Source organism: Fulmarus glacialis, unplaced genomic scaffold (assembly GCF_000690835.1).
Source record: "Fulmarus glacialis isolate BGI_N327 unplaced genomic scaffold, ASM69083v1 scaffold20816, whole genome shotgun sequence".
NCBI lineage: Eukaryota > Metazoa > Chordata > Aves > Procellariiformes > Procellariidae > Fulmarus > Fulmarus glacialis.
The window spans coordinates 459-14,254 of NW_009219000.1; the positions used below are offsets into that span (position 1 = coordinate 459).

At 58.9% G+C, this 13,796-nt stretch overlaps 1 protein-coding gene across 1 annotated transcript in view; it reads left to right on the top strand.

Moving 5' to 3' along the window:
* Positions 1–13,796, top strand: part of LOC104078551 (cadherin EGF LAG seven-pass G-type receptor 3-like) — a gene marked incomplete at its 5' end in the record, with an annotated part of 33,041 nt that overhangs the window by 455 nt on the left and 18,790 nt on the right. The window contains 4 exon segments of the mRNA XM_009580226.1: positions 4–2,173; positions 10,202–10,834; positions 12,449–12,671; positions 13,121–13,236. Coding sequence (XP_009578521.1) covers positions 4–2,173; positions 10,202–10,834; positions 12,449–12,671; positions 13,121–13,236 — 3,142 coding nt within the window.

Here is a 13,796-nt window from a genome sequence, read left to right on the forward strand (position 1 = left end):
AAGGTCTACATCACAGTCCTTGACGAGAACGACAACACTCCTCAGTTCAGTGAGAAGCGCTACATCGTCCAGGTGAGGGAGGACATACGGCCCCACACCGAGATCCTGCGTGTCACCGCCACAGACCTTGACAAGGACAACAACGCACTGGTCCACTACAATATCATAAGTGGGAACAGCCGGGGCCAGTTCTCCATCGACAGCATCACTGGAGAGATACAGGTGGTGGCCCCGCTAGATTTTGAGGTGGAGCGGGAGTACGCCCTGAGGATCCGGGCTCAGGACGCGGGGCGCCCTCCCCTCTCTAACAACACTGGCATGGCCAGCATTCAGGTGGTGGACATCAACGACCATGCCCCTATCTTTGTCAGTACCCCTTTCCAAATCTCCGTCCTGGAGAACGCTCCCCTCGGCCACTCCGTCATCCACATCCAGGCCGTGGACGCGGACTACGGCGAGAACTCACGCCTGGAGTACAAACTGACAGGGGTCTCGGCTGACACACCCTTCGTGGTGAACAGTGCCACGGGGTGGATCACGGTCAGTGGGCCCTTGGACCGGGAGTCAGTCGAGCACTATTTTTTTGGGGTAGAAGCTCGGGACCATGGCTCTCCATCTTTATCTGCCTCTGCCAGCGTCACCATTACTGTCATGGATGTCAATGACAACCGTCCCGAGTTCACCCAAAAGGAGTACTTCATCCGCCTGAATGAGGATGCAGCCGTGGGGACCAGCGTCCTCAGCGTCACAGCAATTGACCGGGATGTGAACAGTGCCATCACCTACCAGATCACAGGAGGCAACACGCGGAACCGCTTTTCCATCAGCACGCAAGGCGGGATGGGGCTCATCACTCTGTCTCTGCCGCTGGACTACAAGCAGGAGAGGCGCTATGTGCTCACCGTGACGGCCTCTGACCGCACCCTGCGTGACAACTGCTACGTTCACATCAACATCACCGATGCCAACACGCACCGGCCTGTGTTCCAGAGTGCCCACTACTCTGTGAGCATCAATGAGGACCGGCCTGTGGGCAGCACCGTGGTGGTGATCAGTGCCACCGACGACGATGTGGGGGAAAACGCCCGCATCACATACTACCTAGAAGACAACGTCCCTCAGTTTCGTATCGATCCAGACTCTGGGGCCATCACTCTCCAGGCAGAACTGGACTATGAGGACCAGGTCACCTACACGTTGGCTATCACTGCCAAGGACAACGGGATCCCCCAGAAAGCGGACACCACCTACGTTGAAATCATGGTGAATGATGTTAATGACAATGCCCCACAGTTCGTCAGCCCTCATTACCAAGGCATGATCTCTGAGGACGCACCTCCCTTCACCAGCGTGCTCCAGATCTCTGCCACTGACCGGGATGCCCACACCAATGGGCGAGTGCAGTACACCTTCCAGAACGGGGAAGATGGGGATGGAGACTTCACCATAGAGCCCACCTCAGGGATCATTCGCACTGTCCGCAGGCTGGACCGTGAGAACGTTCCCGTCTACGAGCTGACTGCGTACGCTGTGGACAGGGGCATCCCTCCTCAGCGAACTCCTGTCCATATCCAGGTTACCATTCAGGATGTGAATGACAATGCCCCTGTCTTTCCTGCTGTCTTTCCGGCTGAAGAGTTTGAGGTCTTGGTAAAGGAGAACAGCATCGTAGGCTCTGTTGTGGCCCAAATCACAGCTGTCGACCCGGATGAGGGACCCAATGCCCAGATCATGTACCAAATTGTGGAAGGCAACATCCCCGAGATATTCCAGATGGACATCTTTTCTGGGGAGCTCACAGCCTTGATAGACCTGGATTACGAGACAAAACCTGAGTACGTGATTGTCGTGCAGGCCACCTCTGCCCCTCTCGTCAGCAGAGCCACGGTCCACATCAAACTCATTGACCAGAATGACAACAGCCCTGTTCTCAAGAACTTCCAGATCCTGTTCAATAACTACGTGTCCAATAAGTCCAACACCTTCCCCTCGGGGGTCATAGGGAAGGTCCCAGCTTATGACCCAGATGTGTCCGACCGCCTCTTCTACACCTTTGAGCGGGGAAATGAACTGCACTTGTTGATTGTAAATCAATCGAGCGGGGAGCTGAGGCTGAGCCGTAAGCTGGACAACAACCGTCCGCTTGTGGCCTCCATGCTGGTGACCGTCACAGGTAGGGTGTGAAAATCATTAAATCATTAAACCTTTAGTGCAGTACCTTCGGGGGGCTCTGTGTGGTCTGCCTTGGGGGAGGTGGGGAAGGCGGGGGACTGGCAACAAGGTTTGGATTGGGAGTCCCTTCCAATCAGGGAATACTGGAGGGGCTGGGAAAGGTGACAGTGGGGGCATGCCACAGGGGAGTGCTCCATAAGGGGGCTGAGGCCAGAGGTGATCTGCGAGAACAAAGCATCGTTACTCAGCTGTGAGGATCGCTTGTAGCTGCTAGCGAGATACCTTTGGAGGTGCTGTCACCAGCGAGGCTGTGATGTGCGCTGTAGGGTGCTGGCCGGACCAGCAGCTGGCTCCTGGCGTGGCCAAGGTGCCGGCCCAGGGGCTGGCACGCTGCTTTGTTGCCCAGCCCGGGTGTCTTTTCTCCCTGCCAGGACTGAGCACTTCCCCGGCGGTGCTCAGGAGGGAGGGATTGAACTTGGCGCAGAGGGATCCCTGTTAAAAATACCCATCTGCTGGTAACAAACGGTTCAGTCCAGATTCTGGCTGTGGCACCTACCGACACCTGTGCTTTCTGGTGTGACTTCTAAAACCTGGTACTACCTTTCTGCAGCCAACTTAGTGTTGCAGGGGACAGTTGTGACAAACCTCAGAGCGCGGTGCTTAAAACTCTCGCATCATGTGTGTTGCCGGAGTATCCAAATGCAGATGCTAACAGTAGCTGCTGGGCTGGCTTTGGGGAGTGTTGGGGTCCCCTCCGGCCCAGCTGAGGGCAGGGCAAAGATGGACCTAGGGGCTTGTCTGTGAGCAAGTGGGGTTTGGACCTGGAGCTCCCGACTGCCTGAGCTTTGCCTTCACCATCAGCCTTTTCTTTGCTCATGGATGTGTGATCTGAAATGGAGGCATCCGTCCTTGCTGAACTGAGGAGCGGCTCTGGGGGAGGGAGGGCAAGAGCCCTCTTTGGAGTGGCCAAGTGCGGAATTACCGAGAGTGCCTGGGGAGCCGTATGTTAAATCGTGATGCTCCCCTGACCCTTGGCTACCAGCTGCCCTCCCTTTTCACCCTCTCCCTCTCTCTGTCCGGCTTATTCAGTGAGGGGAGGATTTCTTTCAAAAGATGGAGCGAGGGCTTTAAGAGGAGACCTGTTCAAGGCAATCCTGCATGGCCAGCCCGTGGCCAGCACCAGCCCGTTGGTGGATTGGGGCTCTTGGGGGTTAATTGTAACCGCAGGGCTGGCTGAGAGTGAGTGCAGGCGCACACATGCCCATTGCTGGAGATGGGGGGTGGTTTTGACCTTTCCAGCTTCTGCCCAAGTGTGTTTATGCAAGCCCTGCCTCCTCACACACTTAACCCTGCACAAAGGCAGGAGACAGTCATGAATCCTGAAGCCCTGTGCCGAGCCGCCTCACGGCAAGGGGGCCCTTGCAATTAGAGTGTCGTCATCTTCCAGCGGGAAGGGAGACTGGGAGAGGTGCACTCGTGAAGGAGGGGAGAAGATTGAAGGGGAAGAGCTGTACCGGGGAGGGAAGCGAGACACTGGAAAACGGGCCTTTTGTTGGCTTTGATATTAGCTCTGGAGGTGGAGGTCTGGTTTGGTTTTCCTTCTTTATTGTTCGAAGCCCCCCGCCCAGCTGGCAGCCCTGTCAGCCCTATGCTGTCGCTGTGTGCAGGGGGAGGGTGGGCGGGTGGGTTTGCAGAGCTGGCGGCCAGGACATTCAGACCCGGCTGCATTGTTTGCCCAGGCGCAGCGCTGCGCCGGAGCACCTTCCTCCTGCAGGAAGGCAACAATAGCACCTAGGTGGGTGCCCTGGGGGTCAGCATCCAAGGAGAGAGCGGCTTCCCTACCTGCCTGTGAGCTTTATGGTCCCTTTGAGGGAGGCTGGATCCCCCTAAATGACAGGGCAAGGGGCCCTTCTGTCTGCCTGTGAGCTGTGTTCTCAGCTCAGCCCCTTGTAGGAGGCAGGGAAGACTTGGCCCATCACAAACCAGTGCCTTTCCAGGGGTACTGACAGCCTCAAAACTGACCCCAGCTCTTCACAGACATGTGGGCACCTACGGCTGCTAAAAACAGCTCTTGGCCACTGAGCGTGCAAGACAGTGGGGTGGTGGGGCTGTGTCTGTGGCCAGCAGCACAGTGTGGGATTGGGGCACTGTAGAAGACTGATGTCATTTTGACTTTAAACAGTTCCAGACTGGTTTCACTGGGCCAGGCTGCTGGGCTGCTGGCAAGGGTGGAGGCTCAGCCGCACTTAGCTGTGGCTGCTGCTTTGCCCCTGTTCCTCTCGAGCTCTTTGTACACAGCTCCCCTTGGCCTGCAGCCCAGGAGCTTGCCCAGGTGAGGGGACTCATTTGTCCAAGATGCCTCACCTAAAATCCCAGCCTGGCAGGGAAGACCTCCCCTAGAGCACATTTGTCCTGACTCCTATATCTGAACACATCAGAGCCATCTTTTCAAACCGGGTGAGGGTCCCAGGGCTACCTGGCCTTTCACGTCTTGCATGCCTCTCCTGTCTTGAGGAGCCCACTCTCAGGAGCTTCCTCCCCTGTTAGGTCCATCACAACTGGAGATGCTGACCACAAAGTTAGGGTGGAAGACTCAAGGATTTCTGTTCCTGGTTAGGGAACAGTTTTGGAGTCTTCTCGGTTATTATATTTTAGTCCCTGTCTTTAGAGCCACTTCATGCTCTGTGCTGGATGAGGGAAGTCTGATTTACTCCTGAGATCTCTTAACCTGTCAAGTATCATCAAAATCTTGAGACATCTGCCAAAGCCCTTCAGAAGTGGTGAGGAATGTTCACCTTACCCATACCTGTCTCGTCCTTTGCTGGCTTCTCCATCTGGAGATGTTTTACTGCTCCTCACATACAAACGTGAAAGCTACCCCTGTCTGTCCCCAGACCACCCTTGCCGTCTCTGGGGTGGCTGCTCAGGGTGTGGCAGTCAGAGCAGTGGCTTTCGTTCCCTCGGACGCTGGTTCTGCTGTTCAGAAGAGGACAGGTGGTGATGCACCGCAGCCTATTTCTGAGCTCGTGGTTCCCCCAAGTGAGGGACAGGGGTGCGTCCCCTCCTGGGTCAGGGAGGCCGTTTTGAGCTGAGCTGCCTTCTTCCCGATCCCCAGAGCTCCTTGGGAGGTTGAAGGCCAAAATATTTGCTGTAGGGGAAGGGGAACCTCTGCTAGTGACTCTGAGGCTCTTGGGGTGGGAGCGTTGGCTGGAGCCCATGCCTCGTGCCGCATGGTGGGCTGGGGTGCTGCCTGGGGATCTGGAGAGCCTCTGGCAACACGGGGGGACAGGAGAGACGGGCTCTCGCCCTGGCAGACCCAGGAGACTGTTGGGCAGCAGTTTGCAGCCCTGCTCCCCTTAAGAGGTTTCCCAGGCTTGCAGTGCAGCCCCCCCGGAAGAGTCTGCTGCCCATCCTGCTCTCTGGCTGGAGCTCTTCTTTCTGTAGCTTTGCTGGTTTTGAAGCTGGTAAGTGTCAGTCTTGGAAGTGCAAACACGATGACCTGGTGCTGCCCAGCATAGGGGTTAGAGCCCTTCATGTTCCTTCTCCCTGCTCCTTTCCCTGTAGGCATGTTTCCAGGGCTCCTCGCTTTGCTGCATGAATATTCACCAGGCACCAGCTCTCCAGCCACAGGATTTAATCAGAAAGGCTGAGCATTCGTGATTAAAATGCCTCCCAGGGGGGTCAGTGCCTCCAGCCAGCTTTGGGCTTTCTTTTGGTAGCCTTTTTTTTCCTCCCCATTTGCAGCGGGTCATTCTCGTAACCATCTGCTTCCCCTTGCACGGAGCTGAGGAGGGAGGCAGCCCTGGGTGTGATGCTGGGGTGGGACAGTGTGTTATGGGGGAGCTTACCAAGGAGGACTATGGAGCTGGGGCTGGCTCTGCATTGCTGCGGGGAACCGCGAACGGGGCGCTTGGGCTTTCCTGCTGTGGGCTGGGCAATGCCAAAGGCGTCAGGCACCCTGCAGCACACCTTGTTCCCCGGCCATGGCCTTCTTGCTCCTGGGAGGAGTTGCTGGCTTCCGTCCTGCCCCAGGACTCAGCATTGCACCAGCCAAGGCTTAATAACAGCCATAAATCAGGCAGATGTCTGCCTGCCCATTGCTGGGCGCTGAGCAGCCCTTGGGGAGAGCGAGATCTGTCCCCTGGGCCTCGCAGCTGCTTCTGGGTGAACCATGAGCCAGAGAGAGGAGAGCGGGAGGCAGCTGGGCTTGAACCGAGCTCACGCTCGCCTTGGCCAGAGAGGCAAACTGTGAGGAGGGGACAAAGGGAAAGGAGAGGGAGTGGGGACACAGTGCGGCGATGGGCAGGGGCCACCTTGCCTTATTCCCACTGAGAAGGGAGGTGGTGTCAAAGCAGTGGCTTCCCAGGGTGCTGCCTCACCAGGTGGTCCCTCGGGGAGGGATGCCGAACTGCTGGTGGCTTGGGGAGCATCTTACACCAAGCATGGCTGAGCCACGCTTGTGGCTTTCCCCTTGCTCCTGCCTCCCCAGGGCTGGCTCTCCGCAGCCTGTGAGCCTCTTGCAGAGAGAAGGTGCCTCAGGGGATGCAGGTGATGATGCCAGTTCCTTGCGCTGAGCCCCGGCAGGTCTAAATCCCCTGGCACATCCAGCCAGGTGCTGGACAGAACTGTTTGGTAACCACTGCTCATGCTGCCCTCCATGTCAGAGCCGGCAGGGTGTCACACAGGGGTGGTTTCTCACCTTGCTTCCATATGGGGTGGGAGCAGTTTGATTTCAGAGAGAAGCAACCCCCCTTCCTCCAGGAGATTAGCTCCTGAGTGACTGTACTGGCACTGCTGCTCCCCCAGCCCAGTGCAAGCCTTATCTCCAGAGCACCAGCCCCAGCGTGCAGGCTGACGCTTGTGCGGGAATTTGCAGGGTCGCCAGAAAGCTTTCACCTTCTGAAGAACAGAAGAGAGAGAGAGAGGGGAAAAAAGGGAGACATTTCAATCTTTAAATCCTCCTGCACTGCAAACTTCAAACGGGGCTGAGGGAAATCGAAAGGCTTTGCAGTGCGGCAGCCACGGGGAGGGAGGAACAGTAAAGGCAGCTTTGCAAGTGAGGCTTGGAGCTGGGGCATGGGCAGCGGATGGGGGGCTGGCGTTTGCACCCCCTCACTCTTGGCAGGGCTGGGGCTGACCAGGGTGCCAGGCAGCCTGCTGCTCCTCCTGCCACATCGCAGTGGGTTGCAGGAGATGGAGCAGTGCTGAGCAGAGCCTGGCTGAGTTTGCCAGGCTCGTTTCATGTGTGGCCTCGGCATGGTCTGGCCAGGGCTGCCTGGTGGTGACAGGCTGGTCTGTTAGTCTGTCCTACACGCCCTGGTAGTGGTGCTTATTTGAGCCCATCTGTGCACAGGAGATGTCACCACGCAGTTACGTCCTGCTTGGAAGAGCGGGCAGGGGAGATGAGGCGGCAGGGGGCTGCACTGTGCCTTTGCACGGCTGAGGATGGGATCACCCTGAAGATTGTGGGTCCCCTCCCTGCTTTGCGCAACACAAGGTGGTGTCACACCTGGGCTGAGAGAGAGACAGAGATTACAGCGTGTGAGCAAACAAGCAGCTGTCCTGTGTTCACACTGGTAATGCACCATGGTCCCTCCAGGGCTGCTGCAGGCAAGATGGAACTGTGGCACCTTTGGTGCAGAGTCCTGCTAATGGGGTGGTCATGCCGGTGTGCTTGGTTATAACCCACATGGCTGCCCCTTGGGCTGTGAACAGCCAGAGCGGCTGAGGGCTCGTCCTTCAGCTTTCTGGCTGCGAGGCAAAGGGGCAGAGTGGGAGCAGCCCAGCACTGGGTGTCTGGTTTGCCCACGCCAGTGTGTGCTGGGGGACGGGTGAGGGCTGGGGTGAGGCAGAGGGAGGGTTGCCCTCAGCGGTGCTGGGGGGTCTTTGCTTTAGCTGCTCTTCCCCTGAAGTGAGCTTAGCCCTCCTGCCTACCTTTTCCCAAGCCCATCTCCCATGACAGCATTTAAACTGGAGGCCAGAGTGTTGAACCTGATGCAGATGCCCAGGTGCGGATGCACAAGGCTGTCTCTGTGGAGCTGATTTACCTGCCAGGGGTCAGCGTGGCAGATGGGAAAGGGGAGCATCCTAGAAAACCCCTCGCTCATCGTTCAGGTGGCCTTGCCTGTGGGGGTGCACGGGCAGCTGAACCCACCGTCCCCAGGGGAAGGGGAGGGCTTGTGTTTCCCACTCATCGGTCATGTGTGGGGGATGTTACAGCACAGCTTGGTGCCCAGGAATAGTCCTGGGAGTCACCACTGAGATGTGCTGATGTAAATGTTGTCTCAGGATGATGATGGAGAGCCAGGTTTCCAAGGAAACGTGGAGATTTGGGGCTCTCTGGTGGATGTGGGGTGGGAGATGGGAACAGCAGGCGACAGCCATGTGCTGCTGATGCCCATGGGGTATTAGCATTGGGGTGCTGGCAATGGGTGGAAGATGGATCGCCCATTTCACCAGGAGAATTGAGGCTCTTAATGAGCCTCGTCAAGCGTTTCTGAGGCCACAGATGTAGGCAAGTCTTTGCCTTGTGGTGCTGAAGGCTGGCTCTGCCTGCCTGGGGCAGAGGGCCGAGAAGAAGGGGGACTGGAGGGAGAGGAGGTGTCCTGGAGCAGCAGGCAGGCTTCTCCCCTTCCTGCGTGCCCCTGCTAGCAGAGGTGCCCAGGGTGGCCGGAGTGAGAGGGACCTTGGCAGGCTGCTTTGTGGGATACCTCCTGGCAAAGCCACTGACTGGGGTCACATGGAAAGGAGAGTTAATAACTGAAAAATAAAACCACTGCCCAAACTTCTGCTTAGGCAGAGAGGGGGAAGAGTGACAGGCCCAGCAAAGGGCCAGGCAGCTCATAGTTGGGCAGTGTAAAGTGGTGAGGCTGGGGAATGGGCTGCGGTGCTTGTGCTCTGGAAGGGACTGGTGGGAGTTTTATCTGAGCAAAGTAGGGGGCTTGCTGCCTGGCAGGTCCCCAGCTGGGGTAATTACAGTCTGCGTCCCACTGGGAGGGGTGCTGTGTGCCTGCCTGCGCTTGTAGCAGGGAGGGTTTCCTGGAGGAATTAGGAACGTGGTCACATCTGTCTGTCTGTCTCTCCAGCTCCTATCTTGGTCAGTATTTCCTAATTTGCAGCAGGGTATGACCTTGCAAGGTAGCGGGATTTGTTGGGTTTCTGGGAGCTGGGTAGGTGGGGTGAGGCAGGGGGCCCCAAATCACATAGCTGCTGGGGTGGGTGCTGTGGTGGGAGCTGTGCCATTGTCTGTCCGGGCTGGTGCTGCGCTGCCTGCGCCTCTGCAGCCTGAGCTGCTGGCACGTGGAGGTGAGATGCTGCTAACGGCCAGGGTCCTGGGAGGGAGCAGGCGGGCACGCTGGCACGCTCCGAGTGTGCGTGCACGCTCTTTTGTTCGTGCCTGGGAGATCGCTCCCACGGTGTGGGGTCCCAAGGGGAAGGAGTTTGCTTCCAAGGAAAATAAAGATTAAAGAGAATTAAACAAACCGGAGATGGGCTGAGGGAGGAAGAGATGCGGAGCAGATGGTGAGAAGGGGGGAAGCAGGGAGACCGGCACAAAAGCCTTGGAGACCCTGGAGGAGAGAGGAAGGAAACAGCAGGAGGAGAGCGCAGGGAAAGGCAGCGTGGGGGAGACAAACAGGGCGCAGCGGGGAAGCAAAACACCCCAGGCCCTGGCATTGGCTCCTGTGTTTGCCCAACCTCCTGCTGGGACTTCCTTCTGCCCAAATCTCATCAGCATCTTTGTTCCTGAGAGCTCAGTTTGCTGCCGAGATCCAGGGCAGGGAGGAAACCTGAGAGTTATCTCAGTGGAGAGCCTGAGGGGAGGGAGAAGGTGCAGCCACACCAGCTGCTCCCCCTCTAGCCCAGGTGGCACCCTGCTAGCCCTCGGGGCTGTGGCTCCACGCTTCTTAGCCAAGGACTCGGGTCTTTTGGGGGCTGCACTGAGGTGCAGGGCTCTGCCCTGGGATGGGAGGGAGGAGACCCTCCAAGCAGCAGGCAAAGGCGTGCAGCGTGTCTTTGTTCCCTCCCACAGATGGGATCCACAGCGTGACGGCCCAGTGCGTTCTGCGGGTGATCATCATCACAGAGGACATGTTGGCTAACAGCATCACGGTGCGGCTGGAGAACATGTGGCAAGAGCGCTTCCTCTCCCCACTGCTGTCCACCTTCCTGGAAGGAGTGGCCACCGTGCTTGCGACGCCCAAGGAAGACATCTTCATCTTCAACATCCAGAATGACACGGACGTGGGTGGCACCGTGCTCAACGTCAGCTTCTCAGCTCTGGCGCCGCGGGGCGGGCGCTACTTCAGCTCAGAGGAGCTGCAGGAGCAGCTGTACATGAAGCGCATGGCGCTGACGGGCGCCTCCATGCTGGAGGTGCTGCCCTTCGACGACAACGTCTGCCTGCGGGAGCCCTGCCAGAACTACATGAAGTGCATCTCTGTCCTCAAGTTCGACAGCTCGGCCCCCTTCATCGCCTCCCCCTCCACCCTCTTTCGGCCCATCCACCCCATCACTGGCCTGCGGTGCCGCTGCCCGCAGGGCTTCACTGGGGACTACTGTGAAACGGAGATCAACCTCTGCTACTCCAACCCCTGCCTGAATGGCGGGATCTGCACCCGCAAGGAGGGGGGATACACATGCGTTTGCCACCAGCACTTCAGCGGTGAGTGCCTGGAGCTGGGGGCTGCAGCGGGACGGGTGAGCGGGTCCCTTGGTGTTGCTGTCACCATGGTGGGGTGCTCTTCCCAGCAGGGCAGTGGGTGGTGGAGCCCCTCTTTGCCCGCAGAGGTCCGGCTCTGCTCCCGGCTCTCTGTGTTTCCATGGCGCTGGATGCACAGGGTTGAGGTTGCCATAGAAATCTGTCTTCCAGGGAGGTGGCATGGAGGGCTTTTGGGGACCCTCCTCCCAGCCTTTTTCACAGAGCAGGAAGACCAGATTGGACCATGCCAGGCTGGAGCACAGGAGGCTCCTTGGCCCTGCCCCATGCAAGTGGGGCGATAGGCTCCGGGACTATTGGAGATGCTGGTTTCAGCCCATGCCAGTCTTCAGCTGGTCTGGCAGAGGTGTGGAGCCCACACGCAGTGGGTGAGCTGCTGCCCACTGAAGATGGAAGGGGAGGCTGGGCCTAGCTGCCCCACTGGGCAGGATCCAATCCAGGCAGATCTGGTCCTAGCCATGGGGGAATCCATGTGCTGGCCAGTGTCTTGTTGCCCCAAGTCCTCGACAGGCTGTGGAGACCTGTGTCCGGACACAGGTGACCTGGAGTGAGGGAAGGTGGCTTGTGGCTGCTGCGGAGGGAGCCCCTGCTTTGCCCTCCCCACCGGGAGGGAGCGTGGCAGCAGATGGCTGCCTTGGAGCCGCTCTTCTAACGGTGGCTTCTGGTGAGATAAGCAGAGTCAGTGGTAATTAACCCCCAGCATTTGAAGCGTGAACAGCTATTAGCAGAAGGGTTAATGAGCTCGTTTCCTTGTCACTTCATGCTGTCTCCTCATCCTCCTTGCGTGCCAGGGAACAAGTAATGGGAGCAGGGCCTGGGGTGTAGGACTGCAGCTGAGCGGTTCCCTGCATGCTGCGGGGACAGCACAGGAAAAGGGGCTGGCCAGAGCCCCTGCACTGCACTGCTGAGCTGGCTTGGGGCATCCCCGTTAGCAGTGCCAGCAAGGGTATTTGGTGTCCCTCATCTGGCTGGTTTCCACTTGGCTTTTGCTCCTATGTCAGAGCCTGCCCGCAGGGTAGGGAGGTTCCTGGTGCTGTGGGTGAGACTTTCATAGCTATTGGCAGGGGAGCTCAGTGGTGCTGGGCTGTCCCCACACCCTGGAGCCAGGACTGCAATGCCTGTTCCAGGCTTGTGCAGTGAGTGTGCCCAAGGAGGCACTCTCAGCATTGCCAGGGCTTCCCTGGCTTGTCCTTGCCTCTCCATCCTTAGGACCGTGCAGCCCAGCTGTGGCCAGTCCCCTCCTGTCCCATTCCCATGCCATCCTGGATCCAAACTTGCCCCTTCAGCCAGAACTGGCATCCCATCCAGCCCAGGGGCTTGGGCTGCAGGGCTGGCAGTGGTAGCTAGCTTGCTGGCTACTGTGGGGAACACCTGGGTGACACCTGGGTTGTCACATCCTTCGCCTGCCCCCAGCTGCCCCACGAACTCCTGTCCCTTGGCTGCCCTGCCCCAAACCCGACCTGAGGTCTGCACCCCCGGGGCAAGGAGTGGGTGGGCAGCCACTGCGTGCATGCCCCCCAGCTGGGACATGTCCCATGCCTCCCGTCTCGCTCCTCCCAGGTGAGAACTGCGAAGTGGACAGCCGCTCGGGGCGCTGCGTGCCTGGTGTGTGCCGCAACGGCGGCACCTGCACCAACAGCGCTGACGGGGGCTTTCGCTGCCAGTGCCCGGCAGGCGGCTTTGAGACTCCCTTCTGCGAGGTGTCCACGCGCTCCTTCCCACCGCGATCCTTCGTCATGTTCCGGGGCCTGCGCCAGCGCTTCCACCTCACCCTCGCCCTCTCGTGAGTCCTCTCCCTCCTCTGCTGGACACTGGTACCCGGGTCTCGCACTGGTGGCTCTTGTGCACCCTGGGCCTGTCCAGGGACTGGCTGGTGCTCTCCAGACCCCTTCATTACTGGCTTTACCTCACCACGGGGCTGCCCTGGCGCCTTTAGCCAAAGGGCTCTGCCTCTGCACTGGCATGTCTCCCCTGACATCAGCTCATCCCTTCCTTCAGTGCCTCTGCCCTTCCCTGCTGGCAGCTCTCTGCCTCCATGCCAGGCTCTCCCATGCTCCCAAAGCATCCGCTGGATCAAGCTCCCAGCCCCTCCCCAGCTGCGCTTGCACCCAGGGCCAGGGCCGGGTCTCACCTTGTCCCTGTGCCAGGATGCTGGTACACGCCACGGGAGAGCAGGGATCTCCGCGTGCTTCTTGCGCACACCCTGCCTTCCCGCTTCCTCCCTTGCCTCAGGTTCAGCACCGTGGAGCCCAGCGGCCTCCTGCTCTACAATGGGCGCCTGAACGAGAGGCACGACTTCCTGGCGGTGGAGATCATCCAGGGGCAGGTCCAGCTGAAATACTCCACAGGTAGGCTCGGCCCTGTCTGTCGTGGGATTTGTGCCATGGGAGCTGCAAGAAGGCCTGCGCTGAGCGGGGAGAGTGGGGTGCTGCCCTGGATGGAGCCCACGCTAAGGGAGACGGGGTTGAGAGAGGTGTTGGTGAGCGTCAGTGGATGGCACAGAGGATGGGTGTGTGTCTCAGGACCCTCCCTAGGCTTAGGAGTGCAAGTGCAGCAGGGGGGTTGTGAGCACAAACCGGGACAAACCCTTTTGAGGCCTCCCCTGCTGTTCTGCCCCATTATGTCATCGGGAGCTTCATCTCCTGCCTTGCCGTGAGCCAGTCTGGAGAGGAGGAGCCTCTTGGGAGGGTGTTTGCTATCCTGCTGGTCTCATCCCTGCTGCCTCGTGCTATTGCTGCGCTCATCCTGTACCCATCCTGCCTGTCCCGAGGAGCGTCAGGATCAGCTGCCAGGAGCACCGGGCCCTTGTGTTAACAACTGGGGCTTCCCTGCCATCCTGTGTCCAGTGCTCTTCCCCTTTCCCCTGCACGCAGCGCCTGGTGGCCGTCCTGCTGCTGCTCTGGCTCGC